The sequence below is a fragment of the Maudiozyma barnettii genome (assembly GCF_903064755.1).
Source record: "Maudiozyma barnettii strain CLIB 1767 genome assembly, contig: KABA2_05, whole genome shotgun sequence".
Lineage (NCBI taxonomy): Eukaryota > Fungi > Ascomycota > Saccharomycetes > Saccharomycetales > Saccharomycetaceae > Maudiozyma > Maudiozyma barnettii.
The window spans coordinates 646,039-666,748 of NW_024545242.1; the positions used below are offsets into that span (position 1 = coordinate 646,039).

General features: G+C 32.8%; 7 protein-coding genes across 7 annotated transcripts; 4 read left to right on the plus strand and 3 right to left on the minus strand.

Moving 5' to 3' along the window:
- Positions 1-592: 592 nt before the first annotated feature.
- Positions 593-2,272, plus strand: TCP1 (chaperonin-containing T-complex alpha subunit TCP1; the record flags this gene model as incomplete). The annotated part of the gene is made up of 1 exon (XM_041550925.1): positions 593-2,272. One exon carries the CDS (start codon positions 593-595, stop codon positions 2,270-2,272), a length of 1,680 nt encoding a protein of 559 aa, XP_041406859.1.
- A 1,295-nt stretch (positions 2,273-3,567) lies between these two features.
- UPC2 (Upc2p) lies at positions 3,568-6,789 on the plus strand (the record flags this gene model as incomplete). The annotated part of the gene is made up of 1 exon (XM_041550926.1): positions 3,568-6,789. The coding sequence occupies one exon, from the start codon at positions 3,568-3,570 to the stop codon at positions 6,787-6,789; it is 3,222 nt and encodes a 1,073-aa protein (XP_041406860.1).
- A 285-nt stretch (positions 6,790-7,074) lies between these two features.
- Positions 7,075-8,133, plus strand: AHA1 (Aha1p; the record flags this gene model as incomplete). Its single annotated transcript, XM_041550927.1, has 1 exon — positions 7,075-8,133. One exon carries the CDS (start codon positions 7,075-7,077, stop codon positions 8,131-8,133), a length of 1,059 nt encoding a protein of 352 aa, XP_041406861.1.
- A 1,199-nt stretch (positions 8,134-9,332) lies between these two features.
- Positions 9,333-13,607, plus strand: ADR1 (DNA-binding transcription factor ADR1; the record flags this gene model as incomplete). Its single annotated transcript, XM_041550928.1, has 1 exon — positions 9,333-13,607. The coding sequence occupies one exon, from the start codon at positions 9,333-9,335 to the stop codon at positions 13,605-13,607; it is 4,275 nt and encodes a 1,424-aa protein (XP_041406862.1).
- A 197-nt stretch (positions 13,608-13,804) lies between these two features.
- On the minus strand, positions 13,805-17,272 carry RAD9 (chromatin-binding protein RAD9; the record flags this gene model as incomplete). Its single annotated transcript, XM_041550929.1, has 1 exon — positions 13,805-17,272. The coding sequence occupies one exon, from the start codon at positions 17,270-17,272 to the stop codon at positions 13,805-13,807; it is 3,468 nt and encodes a 1,155-aa protein (XP_041406863.1).
- A 507-nt stretch (positions 17,273-17,779) lies between these two features.
- Positions 17,780-18,943, minus strand: SPR28 (septin SPR28; the record flags this gene model as incomplete). The annotated part of the gene is made up of 1 exon (XM_041550930.1): positions 17,780-18,943. The coding sequence occupies one exon, from the start codon at positions 18,941-18,943 to the stop codon at positions 17,780-17,782; it is 1,164 nt and encodes a 387-aa protein (XP_041406864.1).
- Positions 18,944-19,266: 323 nt separating this feature from the next.
- On the minus strand, positions 19,267-20,223 carry MFB1 (Mfb1p; the record flags this gene model as incomplete). Its single annotated transcript, XM_041550931.1, has 1 exon — positions 19,267-20,223. One exon carries the CDS (start codon positions 20,221-20,223, stop codon positions 19,267-19,269), a length of 957 nt encoding a protein of 318 aa, XP_041406865.1.
- Between the last annotated feature and the right edge of the window lie 487 nt (positions 20,224-20,710).

The window sequence follows — 20,710 nt, forward strand, 5'->3', positions numbered from 1 at the left end:
TTTTATTCTAGTATTGTTTAGTAAAGTTCTGTTGTCAATTTAATATTCTGCATTATACAACAGTCTAGGTCGTTTTCCTTTTTGTAAGGAAGTTTCCTTCTGTATGGGAACTTCAATTCTTTACGTCACTTAAATTTCCCTTAACTTCCTTTTTCTATATTTTATTCTTATTTTCTTTTATATATATATATATATATATATCAATTTATTTTATTAAATTAACGAAAAAATAAAAAAAATTATCATACTATTAAAGCTAATGATGTGATTGGAATATATAATGACTAGTTACGATTCATTATAGCGTAATAATTTATATTTATTATGTTTAGTCGTTTTGGCTTGGTCCCATATTCTATATTTTCAACTTTGGCCTCATTGCTTAATTATGCTAAATTTCCCACTCATTGAGGGAGGGAAATGCCAAAAGAACGGAAGAAAAAAAATAAGTGAAAAAAAAATTATTTGGAACGTATTTTAGCAGTGGCAAACATAAAGATATTAAAGACGACCAAGAAGAAGGAAATAAAAACTTCATTGTGAACAATCATATAAGACCCAGAACGTCTATAGATAATAACAAACTGCAGATATGGCTCAGCTGTTTAACAATTCACGTTCTGATACCCTTTTCCTAGGTGGTGAAAAGATCAGTGGTGATGATATCCGTAATCAAAATGTATTGGCTGCAATGGCTGTTGCTAATGTCGTCAAATCATCTTTAGGCCCAGTAGGTCTAGATAAAATGTTAGTAGACGATATTGGTGATTTCACTGTTACTAATGATGGTGCTACTATTTTATCTCTATTGGATGTTCAACATCCAGCAGGCAAGATTCTAGTTGAATTGGCTCAACAACAAGATCGTGAAATCGGTGATGGTACTACCAGTGTTGTCATTGTTGCATCAGAATTATTGAAGCGGGCTAATGAATTAGTGAAGAATAAGATTCATCCTACTACAATTATAACAGGATTTAGACTTGCTTTGAAAGAGGCCGTTCGTTTCATTAATGAAGTTTTATCCTTGGAAGTTGATACCTTAGGGAAAGAAACTTTAATTAATATTGCAAAGACTAGTATGTCTTCTAAGATTATTGGTTCCGATTCTGATTTTTTCAGTAAAGTTGTCGTTGATTCTCTTTTAGCTGTTAAAACTGCGAATTCTAAAGGTGAAGTAAAATATCCAGTGAAGGCTGTTAATATCTTAAAGGCACATGGTAAATCTGCCAGAGAATCCATTTTGGTTCAAGGTTATGCTTTGAATTGTACAGTAGCCTCTCAAGCTATGCCAAAGGCTGTCCTTGGAGGTAATGTTAAGATTGCATGTTTAGATTTAAACTTACAAAAAGCAAGAATGGCTATGGGTGTTCAAATTAATGTTGATGATCCAGAACAATTGGAGCAAATCCGTAAACGTGAAGCTGGTATTGTACTTGAAAGAGTACGTAAGATCATCGATGCAGGTGCGCAAGTTGTTCTAACCACTAAAGGTATTGATGATTTATGTTTGAAAGAATTTGTTGAAGCTAAGATTATGGCTGTTAGACGTTGTAAGAAGGACGATTTACGTAAGATTGCACGTGCCACAGGTGCTACATTAGTTGGTGATATGTCTAATTTAGAAGGTGACGAAACTTTTGAACCAAATTATTTAGGTACCTGCCAAGAAGTTATTCAAGCCAAATATTCTGATGATGAATGTATTTTAATTAAGGGTACAACCAAACATTCTTCTGCATCTGTTATATTACGTGGACCAAACGATTATTCCCTAGATGAAATGGAGCGTTCTTTACATGATTCTCTTTGTGTTGTTAAGAGAACGTTAGAATCAGGTCGTGTTGTTCCAGGTGGTGGTTGTGTTGAAGCTGCATTAAACATATATTTAGATAGTTTTGCCACTACCGTAGGGTCTCGTGAACAATTAGCTATTGCAGAATTTGCAGCAGCTTTGTTAATCATTCCAAAGACTCTAGCGGTGAATGCTGCTAAGGATTCCAGTGAATTGATTGCCAAATTAAGATCATATCATGCAGCCAGTCAATTAGCTAAACCTGAAGATATTAAACGTAAGAGTTATCAAAATTATGGTTTAGATTTAATTAGAGGCAAGATTGTTGATGAAGTGGCTGCTGGTGTACTAGAGCCAACTTTGAGTAAGATTAAATCTTTGAAATCTGCATTGGAAGCATGTATTGCTATCCTAAGAATCGATACTATGATAAATGTTGACCCTGAACCACCAAAGGAGGATCCACACGCCCATTAAAACAACTACTAAAAAAAATTAAACAATCAATATGATGATTATAATAGAAATATAGTATATAAATATATAAATATATGCATGTGTGTATAATAAAAAAAAAACGAACAAAACAGCAACAAAAAATGATTAATAATACATCATAAGACTGGAATAGTATTATTATAAATAGATAGATATAAGGTTAAATAGACCCTTCGTACAACATTACAATGTTTAGTAGGAAAAAAAGATTGGTGAGATGCGTCGGTGAAATTCAGAAAAAGCTTTCCGTTGGCAACCCGCGGAATTCCCAGCAACAAACACCAGTTTGTTGCATATCACTTACAACGACACCCGAATTCGCTAGGTGTTAAGAATAAAATATCCGGAGCTTCCATACAAATTCTACGTCAGTTTCTCTGTGAAAATAACAAAACAAACAGGAATAATTTTTCTGGGCGACCCGCAAAGACAGAAACAAAAAAAACTATGGAGGCGGCCCAACCACACACCACATACAACACGTACCAAGCGCATGTATAGTGCCTCCCACTCGCTCTAACTCTCGCTCTGTGTGTATGTGTTGTCCGCATTGTATACTCTCCCATACTTAAATGTGGGATTATTTGGTTTGGTTTGGTTTTATTCAGTGGAAGGCCTTTAATGCAAGGGATTGCCAGATTGGGGTACTTTTTTCACGCTTTCACGCTGTTCTCTGTCTGTCTGTCTAATGTTGTTGTTGTCGTTGCGTTGTAGGGCGTTTCGTTATTAAATGATATCAAGTCAAATACACATTATACATATTAATCTCGGTTTATCTCAGTTTATTGCATCATCGACATAGTAAAGAAAAGTTGATTGGTATTTTTTTTGCTTCTTTCATTTTTATACTTCAGGGCTTTTCTACTATATCTATTTATTAAGTCGTATTGTAAGTTTGTAGTAATAATAGTAATCTCTTCCCAGGCATCGTCGTCATACAGATAATTTTCTTTTTGTTTGTTTTGGTAGATTCGCATCCTTTTTGGTTTGGTTCGGTTTGAATTGTTGGCATACATCACAACAATTTTTTGTCATTTTTATCCTTCCCCAAGGCAAGCCAAGCTATATTGCTAGTTAACCAAATATATATATATATATCTAGATATATATTGCTACTATTACTGCAATTTATTTTTGGTCAAGCATCGTTAGAGTACCAAAAACAGAGAGCTGATCCACAAGAATATCTTCCTTTTATTCATTGTAAACAATTCGAAAGAAATTCCGTCATGATAAGTTTTGGAGATTCTGCTTCTGCAACCTCATCGGCACCGATGGACCCTCACAAATCTCATGCATCTGCTCGTCGTGAGAAAGTTGTGGAATTGATAGAGGTCGATGGGAAAAAAGTAAGCAAGACATCCACAGGAAAGAGAAAGTTTCATAATAAGTCGAAAAACGGTTGTTTGAATTGTAAAAGACGTCGTGTGAAGTGCGATGAAGGAAAACCATATTGTACAAAATGTCTTAATATGAATTTGAATTGTGTTTATAAACCTTTGGAGTTCGATGATAATGATCCCTCGCATATTAGTAGACCGACATCTGCCGCTTCTTCTTCAACAAATGAAAACACCATATCTAATGGTGGTAGTACGGCGACGGCGACGGCTATTAAGAATTTCATCAATAATAATAATAATAATAATAATAATAGTAATAGTAATAGTGTGGATGCTGCTGCTACCTCAACCACAGCAGCAGCAACTAAAGGGAAGGCTAAAATTATTAAATATATGAGAAAGTTACCAGATGGAACGTTACAACCAGATACTGAATTGATGGGGAAGAAAACAGTTAAAGAGAAAAAGGCACCTAGAGCAAAGAAAATCACTAAACCGAAAGGAACTACAAAGACGGCAACCATTAAGGGTAAGACGATTAAGGGTAAGAAGAAAATGGGATCCACCAATGAAAATGGAAATGGGGAAATCCCGAATGCTGGACCGCTGGGCGGTTTGGTATCGTTGTTGGCAAAAGGTGGCATTGGTAATTCAAATACAGAACAATTAATGGCAGCTGCAGCAACTCATTTTCCGGGGATCATGTCATCAATGATGTCTCCTAATGGCGGAAGTGGTGGTACTAACAACAACAGTGGGGGTGGAATGATTCCATCTCTGATTGCCTCAACCTTAGCACAAGGTGGTTCTCCAACTTTACAACAATTGTCTGGGTTATTGAACCTTGGTAATGGAAATAATTCAAATAATAACAGTAATAATGCGAATGTCACAAATACAATGATGAACCATCAGTTACCAAATGGAAACACTCATTATGATTTAGATAATTCTTTGCCTTTATCTCCAGGGATAGGTATACCTGGTTTGAGCTCACGTAATGAAAGCGATCAACCAACAATATCGCAAAATCCAGTTATGAACAATAATAGTAATAGTAATAACAGCGCTACAACTGATGGTGCTGCAAATGGTATAACACCAAACGTACCATCGATAAATAACGCAACTGCAGGCTCAGGAAGTGCAAATGGTAGTATGGGTTTTTTGGGGCACTCGTCATTATCTGCTATTGCTAATAATTTAACTAATTTAAATGCTATGGCATCTCCGAAGATGTTTGCTGGAGGCTCATCAAATGCACAACAACAATTACAATATCAACTTCATCAACAGTTACAATTACAACAACACCAACAGTTACAATTACAACATGATCAACAATTGCAAGTACAACATCAACAATTGCAATTGCAGCAAAGACAATTACTACAACAATTGTTGCAACAGGATCAATCACAATTGCAAGAGATGCAAGCTCAGGCACACGCACAAGAACTGTCTAATCCATTAGGTTCTACAATAGATCAAAGTATAATACCATCACAGATACAACAGCAATTGCAACAACAATCAACAGCAGCATTAACTGCAAATCATTCAGGGAATGATATTCCTTTATCCTTGCAAGAAGAATCCTTATCTCAATTGAGTAAGATGGGATTAAATTTAAAGACATTGGGAAATCTGCCTACTGCTGGTATCGGTGGCATTGCATATGATTTCCAAGAATTATTAGGTTTAAAATTTAATAATGGGAAAGGAAGTAGTATTCAAACACCTCCTACCACAACTAATAACAATAACACCAGTATTATTCCAGGAATTAATAATGATGATGATCGTGCAGATATGGGTGTGGTATCTCATAGTTCAAAAGCAAGTACTGCAGAGGCGATCCTAGCCGATATGCAAGAACAAGAACGAGTCAAGAAGGAATCCATAGATCAAGATAGCATTGGAAGTAAAGATAAATCAATAAATTCACCAAGTAATTTAGCACATTTGGTTGGAACACCCAACGATATTCAACATAATGTACCTTTACCAATGATTTCACAATTGAGCCCTATCATAAAGGCAGGTATAGAAGGTACCTTAACTGGAAATTCTTCCCCATCTAGTGGATTGATGAGAAGAGATATGTCCAATCATCAAAAGAATAAATCTATTGACTCAACAAATGGTTCTATGACTCACAAGTCGGTGATTGTTGAGAAAAATTTAGAAGAACCGATGACAGGTGTTGCTAAATTGTTGCAATTATCAACTAAGGCAAATTTAAATCTAGTGGATATGAAATTATTTCATCATTATTGTACCGAAGTGTGTTCTTCAATTACGACGATGTCTGTTCCCGAAGTCTGGTCCAAGGACGTTCCTGAGTTGGCATTCAATTATCCATTCTTAATGCATTCATTGTTGGCATTCAGTGCTACTCATTTATCTAGAACTGAGCCTGGTTTAGAACAATATGTCTCGTCGCATAGATTAGACGCATTAAGATTATTGAGAGAAGCAGTTCTTGAGATATCTGAAGAAAATACAGACGCATTAGTGGCAAGTGCATTAATTTTAATTATGGATTCCTTAGCCAATGCGTCAAGCGCACCAGCTGGATCACAAAATACCATGGCTTCGTCAGCATGGATCTTCCATGTGAAAGGTGCTGCTACGATCTTGACCGCTGTATGGCCACTAAGTGAGAATTCTCGTTTCCACGATTTAATTTCAGTCGATTTAAGTGATTTAGGAGATGTAATTAATAAAGAAGATGGTACGATTTCTGAGCTTGTCTGTTTTGATGAATCCATTGCAGATTTATATCCTGTTGATATAGATTCACCATATTTGATTACTTTAGTATATTTGGATAAATTACATCATGAAATCGATGATTCTGATTTCATTTTAAGAATCTTTTCATTTCCAGCATTATTAGATAAGACCTTTTTAGCATTGTTAATGACCGGTGATTTAAATGCAATGAGAATAATGAGAAGTTATTATAAATTGTTAAGAGGATTCACTACAAAATTAAAGGATAAAGTTTGGTTCTTAGAAGGTTTATCACAAGTATTACCACAAGATGTTGATGAATATAGCGGTGGTGGTGGTATGCATATGATGTTGGATTTCTTAGGTGGTGGGTTACCATCCATGACAATGACAAACTTATCGGATTTCATATAGTCTAATAAAAACATTTGATAGAAAATATATAGATATAGATATAGATATAAATAAAAGCATAATAAATATTAATAGCATAAATTTATTGTTCTATGATATTCTATAATATTCGCTAGACGCCTTCACGGAAATAAAATGAAATGGAAAAAAAAGTGAGACTGAAAGAAAAAAGGAGGAACTGGCATCCATATAAATATTATAAGTATAGGCATAGGCGTAAGCATATGAATGAGTTTAGTAAGTAATTTCAATAAACAAAAACGAGCCAAAGAAAATCATATAACTATGGCTGTACAGAACCCTAACAATTGGCATTGGGTCGATAAGAATTGTATGAGATGGGCCCGTGAATATTTTGAAAGTAAATTAATTGGTTTAGAGACCAATGATGCATCATCTTCAACTACTCAATATGTCAAGATTAAGAATATATCTTCGTTTGAAGGTGATTGTGAAGTTAGTCAACGTAAGGGTAAAGTCATTTCTTTATTCGATTTACAAATGGTAGTATTGTTTGAAGGACATGTTAATAGTCATGAATTGGAAGGTAGTATAAGTATACCTGAGATTTCATTTGATAGTGAGCGTGAGGAATATCAATTTGATATTTCTATCTATAAGGAGACCAGTGAATTGAATGAGGTGAAACCTATCATTAGAGAAAAATTATTACCTCAAATGAGAGATATCTTTCAACAATTTGGTAAAGATTTATTAGCTGCACAAGGTAATGATATTCAAGTACCAGAAAATCAAGTGAATTCGCAATTCACAAAGGCTAATCAGCAACAGATCCCAACTTCCAGTACTACTGTAAGTACTACTACTAGCAGCGTACCAAAGGATGTAAAAAAACAAACCACGTCAACTACAACGAGTGCAGTTACAACTACTAATAGTGGCGATGCAAACCGTACTACGATCCATTTGGAACCATCTTTTATTGTCCCTGCCACAGAGATATACTCTACATTTATAGATAAGGACCGTATCATGGCGTTCACCAGAGGTAGTGTACGTGTTACCAAGAGTAAAGATTCTAATTCTAAGAAATTAGTCGTCGGTGATCAATTTGAATTATTTGATGGAAATATTGCGAGTGAATTGATTGAAGCAAACTCAGATAAATCGCTGACTTTCAAGTGGCGTTTAAGTGAATGGCCAACAAAAGTTTGGTCTACTTTACAAATGACATTCCATGAATCAAAGGAATATCATGAGACTAAAGTCCAAGTCGCATGGAGTGGTATTCCAGTTGGCGAAGAGGATCGTGTCCGTAACAACTTTGAGAATTACTATGTGAGACCTATTAAATTAACTTTTGGTTTTGGTGTTGTATTATAGATACGTGTGTATATATATATATATGTGTATATATGTGTAGTGTAATATGTAACAACCAATCAGAATGTAATATATACTGCCAATAACCGCCCAAGTACATGTGAAAAAACAGCCAAAGAAAAGAGGGAGATTTAATAGTGAAAACAATGCAAGCTACACAGCGCAATATCTCGTGGTAGCAAACAATACTAACTTCGCCTGCCCCTTGCACAAAACTCAAAAAAATGAAATAAACCTTTTCTGTTCTCCGTTATGCCGGATCTAATGAAGACAATTAAATAAATGCACGGCTGTACCTTTTTCCTCCTCTCCCTCCTCTAATATACCGATATATATGTATGTAAATATCGGATTATGATATTGATATATGAGAGTAAAATGTAAGATATCGGAGTTATGAGCAGCATATTACGTTCAATTCACCCGCAAAATATCAAATAATACCGGTACACCAAACAATGATGCATAAATTATGCATAATGAAGCAACCCCCAGCAGCAAATAAAATATTGCAGTGGTGGTAGTCACACGGTCACACACAGTCACAAATTAATATAATGGCTGGTTAACAAACAAAGGTAAAAGAACGGTATGGCAAGGCATGGCATTGCATGGCACAGTAGATGATATTACACTCGTTTCTTCTGTTGCTGCTGTTTTGACCTAACGGTGGAACGGCTTAAAACTATAATTTGCTATTGTTAATGCACGTTAATATAAATCCGTTAAATTCAGGTATTATTTTGCAGTAAATGGATGATGAATTTTTAACGTTTTTTTAGTTTAAAGTCATTGATTTAAAGGTAAAAACATGCAAACAAAGGAAGAACCAACCACACGCCATTATATTAAATTTTGTTTCTATTTCAACTTTAATTGGTTGAAGAAAACTAGGTAGAAAGACAAGAGATCATCAAAACTAGAAAGTTGTTGTGTTTTTTTCATTATTGACGTGTTTTTGTTTTTTAAAATAGATACAGCAGTATATAATTGATAAATAAATAAAAATATCAATATTTGTATAAATTGGATCAAAATAGGTATTCTTTAATTATTATCCTTATTCTTTGGGTTTATCCGTTTGGAATATAATTACTTTAATAATATCAATACCGTCATACTTATACATATACAAATATATATCTCACTTACTATATTATATATACAAAGTTTTAAAAACAGACATTTACATTTACATTATGAAAAGTAGTGATACAGATATTGAAATTGAAAACAATATTATTTTTACCAACAACGAAAATGATATTGAAGGACCTTTAACCGACAGTAATAATATGAATTCTCGTATTAATAAACGTTTAACATATTTACCTGGTAATTTAAGATTTAATGGTGTAACTCCAAGTGGTAAACCAAGACTCTTTGTTTGTAAAATTTGCACAAGAGCTTTTGCTAGACAGGAACATTTAGATAGACATGAAAGATCTCATACTAATGAAAAACCTTATAATTGTGGAATCTGCAATAAAAAATTTAGTAGAAGAGATTTATTATTAAGACATGCTCAAAAGCTTCATGGTGGGAATTGTGGTGATAATATTAAAAAAAGAGTCATTAAAAGGAAAAGTATTGTGGTAAATAATAATAATAAAACGGATAATTCATTTGAAGATAGTGATAAAAGAAGAAATTCAAAATCTGTTGGGAAATTATCAATAAATCAAAGAAGAAAAAGTGAACAAATTGGTAATGAAAGTATTAATGCTAATAATAATACTAATAATGAAACTAATGGAAGGAAGAAATCTATCGTTACAAGTTTATTAAATAATGTAACTTTAGAATCACCAGAGAGACCAACTTCTTCTTCGACAAATTCAACAGATTCTTATTCAACTTCAACTTTATCTTCGCCATTTGCTATTGAAATTACAGCAAGGACAACACCATTTAGTAATTCTCCAACAAATACATTTTCTTTATTTCCTCCATCAACTGCAGGAGGACAATCTTCTAACAATTCTTCTTCTTCAAGACCAATTTTTAAAGAACCTAGTTATTTGACTCCCACTGGCTGTAGAAATAGAAGGAAAAATTCAAGAAATTCAACAAGTAGCAACAGTAACAATAATAATAATAATAATAATAATAATAATAATAATAAGATAGCAAGTTCTAGTTTAAACCAAGGTACGGCTACTTCCCCTACTGAACAGATAGGTAAAAAAAATAAGAACAAAAAAAATAAAAAATCTATAAAGATGAAACCACATCCTTTAGCAAGAAGAGCATCCTTTAGTGCTTTATCTGCAGAAAATTACGCTGCTCCTCTATTCAATACCGATGAATATCAATATGAGCGTGTTCAATTTTCAACACCTGATCTTTTACCAATCGATTTTAGATCATTTTGGAATCAAACTTTAATAAATGATGATGTTAATGTACTAAATTTGAATGATACTATAGGAACACCAATTACAAACTTGAGTAATATACAGGAAGTTCCACCTGAGTTTTGTTTAACTGATGCAGTAGATTATATTAATAATAACGATATTGCAACTCAAGGTTCATTTTCTTCTTCTTCTGATACTACATCTGAATCGAGATCGGAGGATATAAATTCTAGGTCATCACAACAATTAAATTTTAGATCATTGAATTCAGCCGTACGCTCCCCCACATTCGCTTTGGGATCTGCTCTCTCTGGTCCTTCTATGGAAGATACCTCCATGGGACCAACAGATCCTTTGGCAGTATTGCAACATAGAAGCTCTATAAGTTCAATGAATCAAAATCCAGATGATGAAAACGTGAACGCCATTGGTAATGGATCTCCAAGAGATGTTATTGATATTCTCATGTCAATTAGTACACCGGTTCCACCAAGGGATCCTCTTGAGCAGGATCCAATTTATACTAATGCAACAGAATTTATGAATATAAACGCTAATGATAATATGAGTTTAATCGATTCAAACAATATTTTCTCAGATTTTACAAATTTGGCAGATGGTACTGATGGTAGTAGAACCACCAGTAGTAATACTACTCTAAGTGACCCACTGAGTATAATAAAAAATCTACATGATGATCCCTCGGGTAATAGGATTATTGGTCCTCCTATGGATATCCTTGAGGATAATGGTTATACGTTTTATGGTTTGGATAGTCTAAATGTTGCTAGTATCTCCAATGCTACCGAACCTGCTACTTCAAATGGATTAGATCAATCAGAACGTGAACCAATTACATGTACTTTATTCACAGAAACTATTCGTGATTATTGTTACCAGGTATTAGATTATTATACTATCCATTGGGATGACAAGACTCAAGTAACTTTCAGTCTTCAATCTTCAACGAAATCAGATCCATTAACCCTTCCAAGTGTTAATGAAATGAATACTTACTTGATGGTATTTGAAACTCATTTCTTAAGGCATTATCCATTTATTCATCCAAGTGTATTACGTCTGGATTTTATATCTTTCCAAAAATACCTCCAGGAAGATGAGTCATTAACTATGGACCAAGTTAACAAATTAAAGCGTCAAAAGAGTAGTTTATTTGCTGCCAGATCTGTTTGTTTGCCATTGTTGATGGCTACATTTGGTTCTTTGTTTAAGAATGGTTATAATCATAACACATTGAATTTGTTTGAAATTAGTAGAAGAGCTATCCAAGTTTATCTGGAATGTAAAAAGAGAGATTGTCAGGTTGAAAGAGTTAAATTAAATACAAGTGAAGATAAAACCTCTTCTGATCCGACCCAAAATACATGGTTAATTCAAGTTTTAATTCTAAACATCATTTTTGGTTTCTTTGCTGACGAATCGCATCACATGAATGATCAAATAGTTAAAAGACAGGTATCTGCAGTATGTTCAATCATTAAAAAGAATGTTTTAAAATTAGTCTACGTCGGTTATTCCAGTTCTAGCAATCAAAGATTTAAATTTAGGTCTCAATCTGAATATATCTTATTCGAAACTAAGATTAGATGTGTTCTGCTGATCTATAGATATTGTCAATACTTGAAGATTTTTTACCACATTGAATCCAACACGTTTCTACTTGAGAAGGAAATCGAACAGTTATGTATCCCAGATAGAGAAAATAAATGGCTATCGCATTCATTGTTAACCACAGACAATACAAATGTTAATAGGGTTAGTGAAATGACACCCCCAATTGAGAAACAAAACTCTGTTCCATTCATATTTTTTTATCATAGTTTCTCATTTAATGAAAGAGGTCTGCATGCAATCCCTGAAGATTTGGCAGGTTCAATGTTATATTACGAATATAACACAAGAAAATCCTCTTCATTCCATATCTTTTTGACAAGGATAGACACCAAAAAATTAGAACTAAACTTACCTCATTTGAAGTTGAATACTAATGGTTACAAATTAACTAATAAGAATATTACTAACTATGATAGAACAATAGATAATCCTAATGATTTAAGTCATGATATGGTAGTAGACTCAGAAACTTTGGTTTTAGATGGTATCCTATTAAAAAATTGTTTGATGGTAATGCAGTTTTTTGAAGTCGTTTCTTCAAATTCAAAAATAAATATTTCCACCAGTAATATCAATACCATATATGATTCATTCTTAAATTCGGAAAATTTAAATCTTTTGAAAGGTGGTTCATCTACATTACTAACCGATTTCTTAGTGGCTTTAAATTTTTCAATTCAAAATATTTCAAGATTGTCGGTTTTCGATAGTGTAACTAATCATGTAGAACTGGATGAGGAATTATTTTCCATTTTCAATTTTAAAGGAATTTATTATAATTTTTTGGTTATTATTAAATTCATTCTAGACTTTGAAGAAACTCCTAATTTCAAACTTCTCTCAATTTTTCATGAATTAGATAAACTAGCGTCACAGATTTTAGTTCCAAAATTAGCTGCAATTTATCCTAAAGAATTTAAAAGATTTGAAGAGCTGAATCTATCTATTGATGGATTTGGCGAACAGACAACCATGGCTAATAAAACAACTTCTAAAATGGTGAACGTTGTTAGAATTTCTGAGATCATTAACGACGTCATTGTTCATTCATTTAACGACGCCTCTTTCCTAAATATGACCGACCAAACCAATAATGAGTTTTTGTTCGAACATTCACAAAGTTCCAAAACTTTATTTGACTTTGGAAAATTATCGAACGAAAAAATGAATAAATCCAGCAACAATGATAATTTAAATGGTGTAAACAGTATGGAATTTCCAGTAGATCAAAATATGGATGGATCTTTCTTACAGAATAATCATCCTGAAGTGGACGGGAAGAAGCAAAGTTTCGCCATTAGATACCATTTGTCGCTAAAGTATGCGATTATTGCAAAATGTTTATTTGCAAGTATAATTGAATCGCATATCGAATATAGTTTATTAACTAAGATGATAAACGATTTTGCTTCTTTAGAAAAAATTTTGACTCTCAAAATTAACGAGACAATTTTGTCAAAATTTCATATTGCTTCTTAAAATTCTCAACCTAATATATTGTAACATTACTCTGCATATATCCACTTAATGATAACAAAAATAATAATAATAATAATTATTAGCTACATATCTTAACTTTGCCATATTTAACAATTAGGATATTTTTTTATCCATTATAGAATTATCCATTTACATATATATAGATATAGATATTATAAGAAAAAATAGTATAATATTTAAGATAGTCCTGTATCTTCATTTATAATTGTTTGAATGAGCCATTCCCGATCTTTGACGTAACATTCTCTAATATCAGAAAATCCGGTATCTATATCGTGTTGAATGTCATTTATAGATTTTGACGTTCGAATTTCGTCTTGGCTGTTGTTAAGGTAAAAGAGTATCTTTAGGCTTTCCTTCTCAATACCTTTCACAATTGAGTGTATTTCATTAAAACTTTCATTAGTAGACTTTAAACAACCTGTATTCGGAATTTGGAATAATTTTTTCACCCCAAAACATGCAAATACAAATTTTGCAAAATCTGTCAAATTAGAATCCTTACAGATAATGACCACAAACTCACTCATTAGTTTACCTGAAAGCTCGCATTGTTGATCTAATGTTTCACCTTTCAGATATTTTGTTAGAAATTGGAAAATGTTACTTGATTTTATGAATGAAGAGAGAGGTATATCATCTAGTCTTGAACTCTCCCCAGAAGGTAGTAGATAGCGATGTACTATATTGTCATCAATCTTGTTTGCAAAAATACATTCATCGATAAATTTACGTTGCAAAGTTGGCCATCTGAGAGCTAACGTTTCCAGATATTTTGAACTTCTAAGGTACCTATCAGCTATAACACATGCAAATCGATAATTTGGAAGGTCTGTATTATTATTTTTCCACTTCATTTCTAAGCTGAATTCTTGAATGTTACTTCGTTTCTTTTTGGTTGAGAACAAAAAAAGATCAGAAAACCCTGTATCAATTACATCACCCCCATATCTAATAATCGTGTCTTTTAATTCATAGCCTACCTCTCTGAAGCCAGTAAAAACAAAGAGTGACCCTTCAAATATTTTGGAAACGTCGTTAGTGCTATTCTTCATGATAATATTTGTGTTACCTTTTATTTTTTGGGCAGGATCGATGGCTTTCGTGTGTATTATACTGTCGAAAATTGAAGATTTTGTCATTATTTCAGATGTTGTACTATCGGTCATTTTTACTAATGAATGTACTTCATCACCAATTACCGTTTCTATCCCTTCTTCGTCTGTTATATAGTCAAAACTCTCATTGAAGTTGACATTTTCAGAGTTTTGGTCAGTCATTTTAATTTCGTCATCGGACTCCTCTTTATAATTTACCCTTTTTCTCTTTCTAGGTGATCCTTTATTTCCGACCCTGGTAGTACGTTTCTTATTTTTTGCAGTTTTAGGTACAATGGTAGGTTGGCCTCCTTTCGGAACAGGTACTAGTAGCATTCTTTTCCTTGTAGTCCAGTCATCCAAATCGAGTTGGATCCATGACATAGGGATAATTATAGGCTCACTGGAATGTGATGGACCATCCTTTTTCTTAAGGTACACCGTATCATAACCACGAATACATCTAATGATTGAAGGGTCAGGTTTCTGGCACTCTAGTGCTTCAATTGTGTATCTGTGGGTTTTATATCTTACAACATCTCCGACTATAACATCGAGATAATAAATTTGTTCTTGATCTGCGCTATAACGATCGCTGTCAAATATAATATCATATTTATTTGTGGCAGAATCTTTGTTCTGGATTACCCCAGGGTAATAATGGAAATTTACATATTGACACCAGACAGCATTTTCAAAGACAATGTCCTCTTTTGTAAGTAGTCTATCATCAGAGTCTCTCTTCACATTAGGATATTCTCTCTTAGAATTCTCTCGTTTGGCTAATTGTTCTTGAGAATGTTCATTTTCTTCGCTCAATTGTAAAGATGGAATAAATATTTTGGTTTTCTTCCTTCCAATTACAATACTTTGGGAATCATCCAAATCGTGGTCTGATATTTCTGGAACCTCTGGTAATTCTTGAGTTATTTCAACGTCACTCATAATAACGTTGCTCCTATCAGAATCAAGACTCTGAGCTACAGCCGGTCTCTCGATTAGTGGTGACGAATCCCTTTCACAAGAAACCTTCAAATATCTTTTTTCCCTAGAGTCAGATTCCAATTTAGGTGAACCTATGAAAGATAACGACTTTTCTAAAGGTTCAACACCGTTTATTTCTTGGTTTATCTTGGTGGGTGAACTGTTTTCTGAAAGTTCAGGAATCTGTTCAAGATTTGATCTGTTAATAACATCTGAATTATTGCCAGGGTTTGATGGAGAGTCAATCATACCGTTAGATATTACAGCATTCGAGTGTAATTCTGTTTTTGATAAATCACTGTGAAAGTCTGTCGTCCTATTATTGATTTCTACAGAGGATGTGGATATATTGGATGTATCTTGGAATTTAGAGGCTAAGGTAGTATTTATTAAAGCCATATCTTTTGATGCGCTCATAACATCAGCTTGTGTAGACATTAATGGTTCGTGTTTTGGGTTAGAATAACTATCTGATATTGTCGTATTGTTGTTATTGGTGACTTTCTGAGTTTGTGCATTTATTAATTGTGTTGTTTGGTCATAAGTTTCTAATTCTTCGCCATTCGAGTCCTTTTTGAATTGCCAATGGTTTGAAATATTCGCGTCATCATTTGTTACATCCTCAAGTAGCATACTAAGGTTATTGTTTGCAATACTCTCTAGTGATCTCGTATCCTGCGTAACTTCTTGATTGTCTTGAGTTATTTTGAAATTCATCTGCTGATTTCGATGCATACTAACCCTTGTAAAAGTCTCCCCTCCACTATTTCTTCGTAACACTTTATTCGAAGTATCTAATGTCCCTATAGATTCAATAGGTTGGGTAGTAATGTCCAAATTTTCATTGATATTATCGCTTAATTGTTGAGTCTCTATAGATGCTAAAGATTTGGTTTCTAGTCCATTAACGTTTGACGCAATAAGGTCTTTAATTTCTTTCAAATTCGACTCAGGAAGCACTCTCTGTGATTCTGGTGTATCTGGAGGTGAGTTATCAAAATCGTCCAAAATGTTTCCTATATCAGTTTTGTCGTCACTATGGAACTGAGAAACTTGTTTGCCTAGTTCTGTTGGGACATTTTGGGTATCTAAATTGTTTTCACTACTCACATTAGATATAAGTTCACTGGTTGAAGGAGTATTATTTATTTGAATTGAAATTTTCTTTTTCTTTTCCTTTGCTTTAGTGGGACTATTCCTTTTAGTAGGGCTTCTATTATCTTTGAAGAAGTTCCGTAGTTTATTTAATCTTGGAGTTCGTACGTGCGGAGATGACTGATTTTCAGGTATAAAACTCTCTGGTGGAAACTTTTGGCTATTCTGAACTTGGATCTCATTATCATCGACTTGAATATTGTTAATGGAGCTGTGGACAATATTTGATGTTAATTTATCTGATCCAGATATATCCATTTCAGAGTTTTCTCCTACCTCCTTGTGTGCTATTTTTTGGATTGCTAAGAGACTTTCATTTGTATCATTAGTAATCATATCTCCTTTGGGTGTGTCTTTCATTACTTCATTCCATGTATGATCTATGTTACCATTTGTTTCAGTATGCATCTCATTAATTTATCAAAAAAAAGAAAGAAGGAAAATATGAACTGTTTTGCCTTCAAAGTTCTATCATTGACAGAATTGTAGATGTTTATTCTTTAGATGAAGGTTCCAAAATTTTGATTCAAAACTCTTTCTTAATCGATTAGTTGTTTATCTTTTAATACAAAGTTAATGTTTCATATTTAAATGACAAATAAATAGAAAATCTATGTAAGTCATCGCTATCATTTTCAATTATGTAATTTTTCTGAAGATCGCTTTTACTACAATTTCACGAATTGTCTGTGGGAGCCGTAGAAAAATATAATATGCTGTAAGGTGGAACGACTGAGACAACCTCACCCAACAAAGTAAACTATGGGATTCTGGTTGATCAGTAGGTTACAATCAGCATTATAAAAAAGAAAAAAGGAATAGATTTATAAATTTTATAACTAAGCTGAGCTTGTGGTTTAATAAGCTAGAAGGCTCACAAGAATTTGAATATATACATATATATATATATATATTTTAAATAGCTCTCTCAAGATCACACAGAGTTACTTTTGTAGTAGGTGAAGAATCATTAGAGTTTTGAAGTATTTTCTCAAGATCATCTATTTTCTTTTGGTAAGCCTCAATTATTCTATTTTTTTCATTAAGTTCTTTCCCCACAACAACCTCACAATCTGGGGTTAAAACAATATCAGTTGGCGAAGGGTTAACCCTAAATAAGGCAGGTGAGGAGCTAAATTCCTTGGTTGGCTCAATGCTATCCCCTTCTTTAACGTCTTTCTTTATGTTAATTTCATTTTGTTTTTCTATTAACCTTCTCGTTCTAAATTTTTCATAAATATAATTATTGGTCGAGGACTGAAGTTCTTGAATATGTGATCCTAAGATTATTCCTTTAAGAAATGAAAAATTTGATGACCTTATGTCATCCACCATAATTTTAGAACATATGTTATCCCTATATAACTCATTGGAATCTTCTGACAACTTATTTCCAAGTATAACAGCGAAGGGTTGAAAGTCCTTTATTAACTTATGTTCACTTTCTTCAAATATGTCATCTAAAAAATCGTCATTAAAATCAAAGACTTTAATATTATTATTTTTTATATCAACGTTTACTCTTTTCTTTATGATATCTACCTCTTCGTCATTAAATCTGTCAGCTTTACCAATAACTAATATAATATTGATTAAGGACGAAATTTCACTTAGTATATCAATTTCAAGCATCTGTAACTCTTTTGCATTACCATCGATAAAAAAAATGCAAGCGTGAAGTCTTTTATCTGATGTCCTATTGTACTCTTGATTTCTTAATACTTTGAATTCATCATTCAGGAACGAATTGTATTGGGCTTCGATATGCTCTCTTATCCGTTTTGGTGCGGAAGAATTGTTGAGTTGATTCACGGTATCACAAGATGTAACATTTAAAAGGATTGAAGACGTTAATTCATTTCGAATTTTAACAATAGACCGTTCAAATATGGGACCATGGGGGACAATATGACCGTTATTTTCTGAGTTAAGCCGAACTACTTCAGATTCAACGTTATTATTGACCAAATTTTCTAAAAAGGTGTGTTTCCCAATCCCTGGTGGTCCTAACAATAGTAAATTAAAATAAATAACTTGTTTTGAATTTTTCCTTCTACGAAGTTCCTCCGCAGTTCTCATTCTTGGTTATATATATGTGTGTTGATATATGGGTGTTTGTTTTATTGTTGGCTATTTTGTTGTAGTTAGGATATCATTTTTAAAAAAAAGTTAGTAAAATTTTGTTAAATATTAATTTGTGTCATTTTATCTTAAGGGAGAAAAAAACCAATACGACCGAGAACGATAATAGGCGATAATAAAGAAACAACAGGAAAAGGATAAATAAGGACAAATAAGCAGTGTTCGCGAAAAATAATTAATCATTTCACATAATATATTAACTTTATAACTTTAAGAGGATTATAGAAAAACTATATATCAGATATATGGAATTACTATATCTATTGGTTAATAATTTTATTTTCGTACAGATTCTTGATATTCTTACCCTGTTTAATAGGCTTTACTGGGGCATACTTTGAGCTTGAATCTATCCTAGTTGGTTTGTTCATTGACTCTAAGTGTTGTTGATATTTTTGTGAAAAATTATGTTTATTATTAATATTATTATTATTATAACTCGTTTTTGGAAATGGTTCTTTATCGTTTTTTAAAGTTTTCTTTGGAATATATGTATTTTTTGTTTCAGATTCTCTGACCTTCATTAAATATTGATCAGTAATATTTCTGTTATTATTAGATTTGGGAAGTATTAAGTTTTGTAATCCATTAAATCTCTCATAGAGGGCATCATCCTGTTGTAGTTGCTTAGGATTCTTCGGTATTTGAATTTCGTTTTCCTGAGACATCAATCTTTCAAATAATAATGCTTTCTCTTTTACCTTCATAGTATCTTTCACCTTATCAATATTATGTAAAATTGGTTCTTCATTCATAACTGGTGATGGCAACGATTCATCTAACGAGAAGTTCCATTCGTCGTCAGAAAACAATGAATTTACTGAAGAACGAGATAATGTTGATAAGGTTGGAGACCCTTGATTTTGTCCTATACTTATATCCTGTTGAATATATTCTGTGTCTTTTATCTTGTCATTCACTTTTCTTATGGCTTTGACATACGACAGAACAACATTCCCCATATTTTTAGTCCTATACTTATTTGACTGTAATTCATGTTCTATTACCCAGGTTAACTTTGGCTGTTCTTTTAAACCGATTGTGGAACATTCTGGTGAAAGTTTAGCCTTATGTATTAGCACTCGGAAAAATTGGCAGGTCTCGTAAAGTTCAGTTAACTCATCAATGTCCAAATAAGAAAATATCTGTAATACTATAGTTAGAGGAAAATTCAATGAATTCTCATGTGACTTATTATAGTTTAAGGATAATGACATTCGCTGGAAATTTATTATTATTTTGTTGTTATCAAAGTTATCACAAGTGTGTATGGAGCTAAATGTATAGTGTTGTGAGCTAATCAGCCTTTTTGTATTATCTTTCAAAATAATGAACTAATTTAAATATAACAGTAATGATAAACTTGGAAAAACAGTATAATTTTATGTTTATATTCGATGACTCAACCTATTTTTACTTCTTTTTAAATGATGTTACATATAATATGGGAAAAAAAGAACATCTCATCTTCGTTTATTATTTAAATGAAGTTTATCCAAAAAGTCACTGGTTTCTAGTATTTCTTTCTTACCAAGAGAAACCCTGGTTAGACCAGCCAAACGAAATTGGCAATTTTCGCCTAATCGGGTAATTATGTAAACACACAAAAAATTCAAAAAGAATATGGTGTTACCCTGATGGATCACGTGATTTTTTAAATCAAAAAGTGACATTTGGCAAAGTTGAAGAAACTAAAGGAGAAAG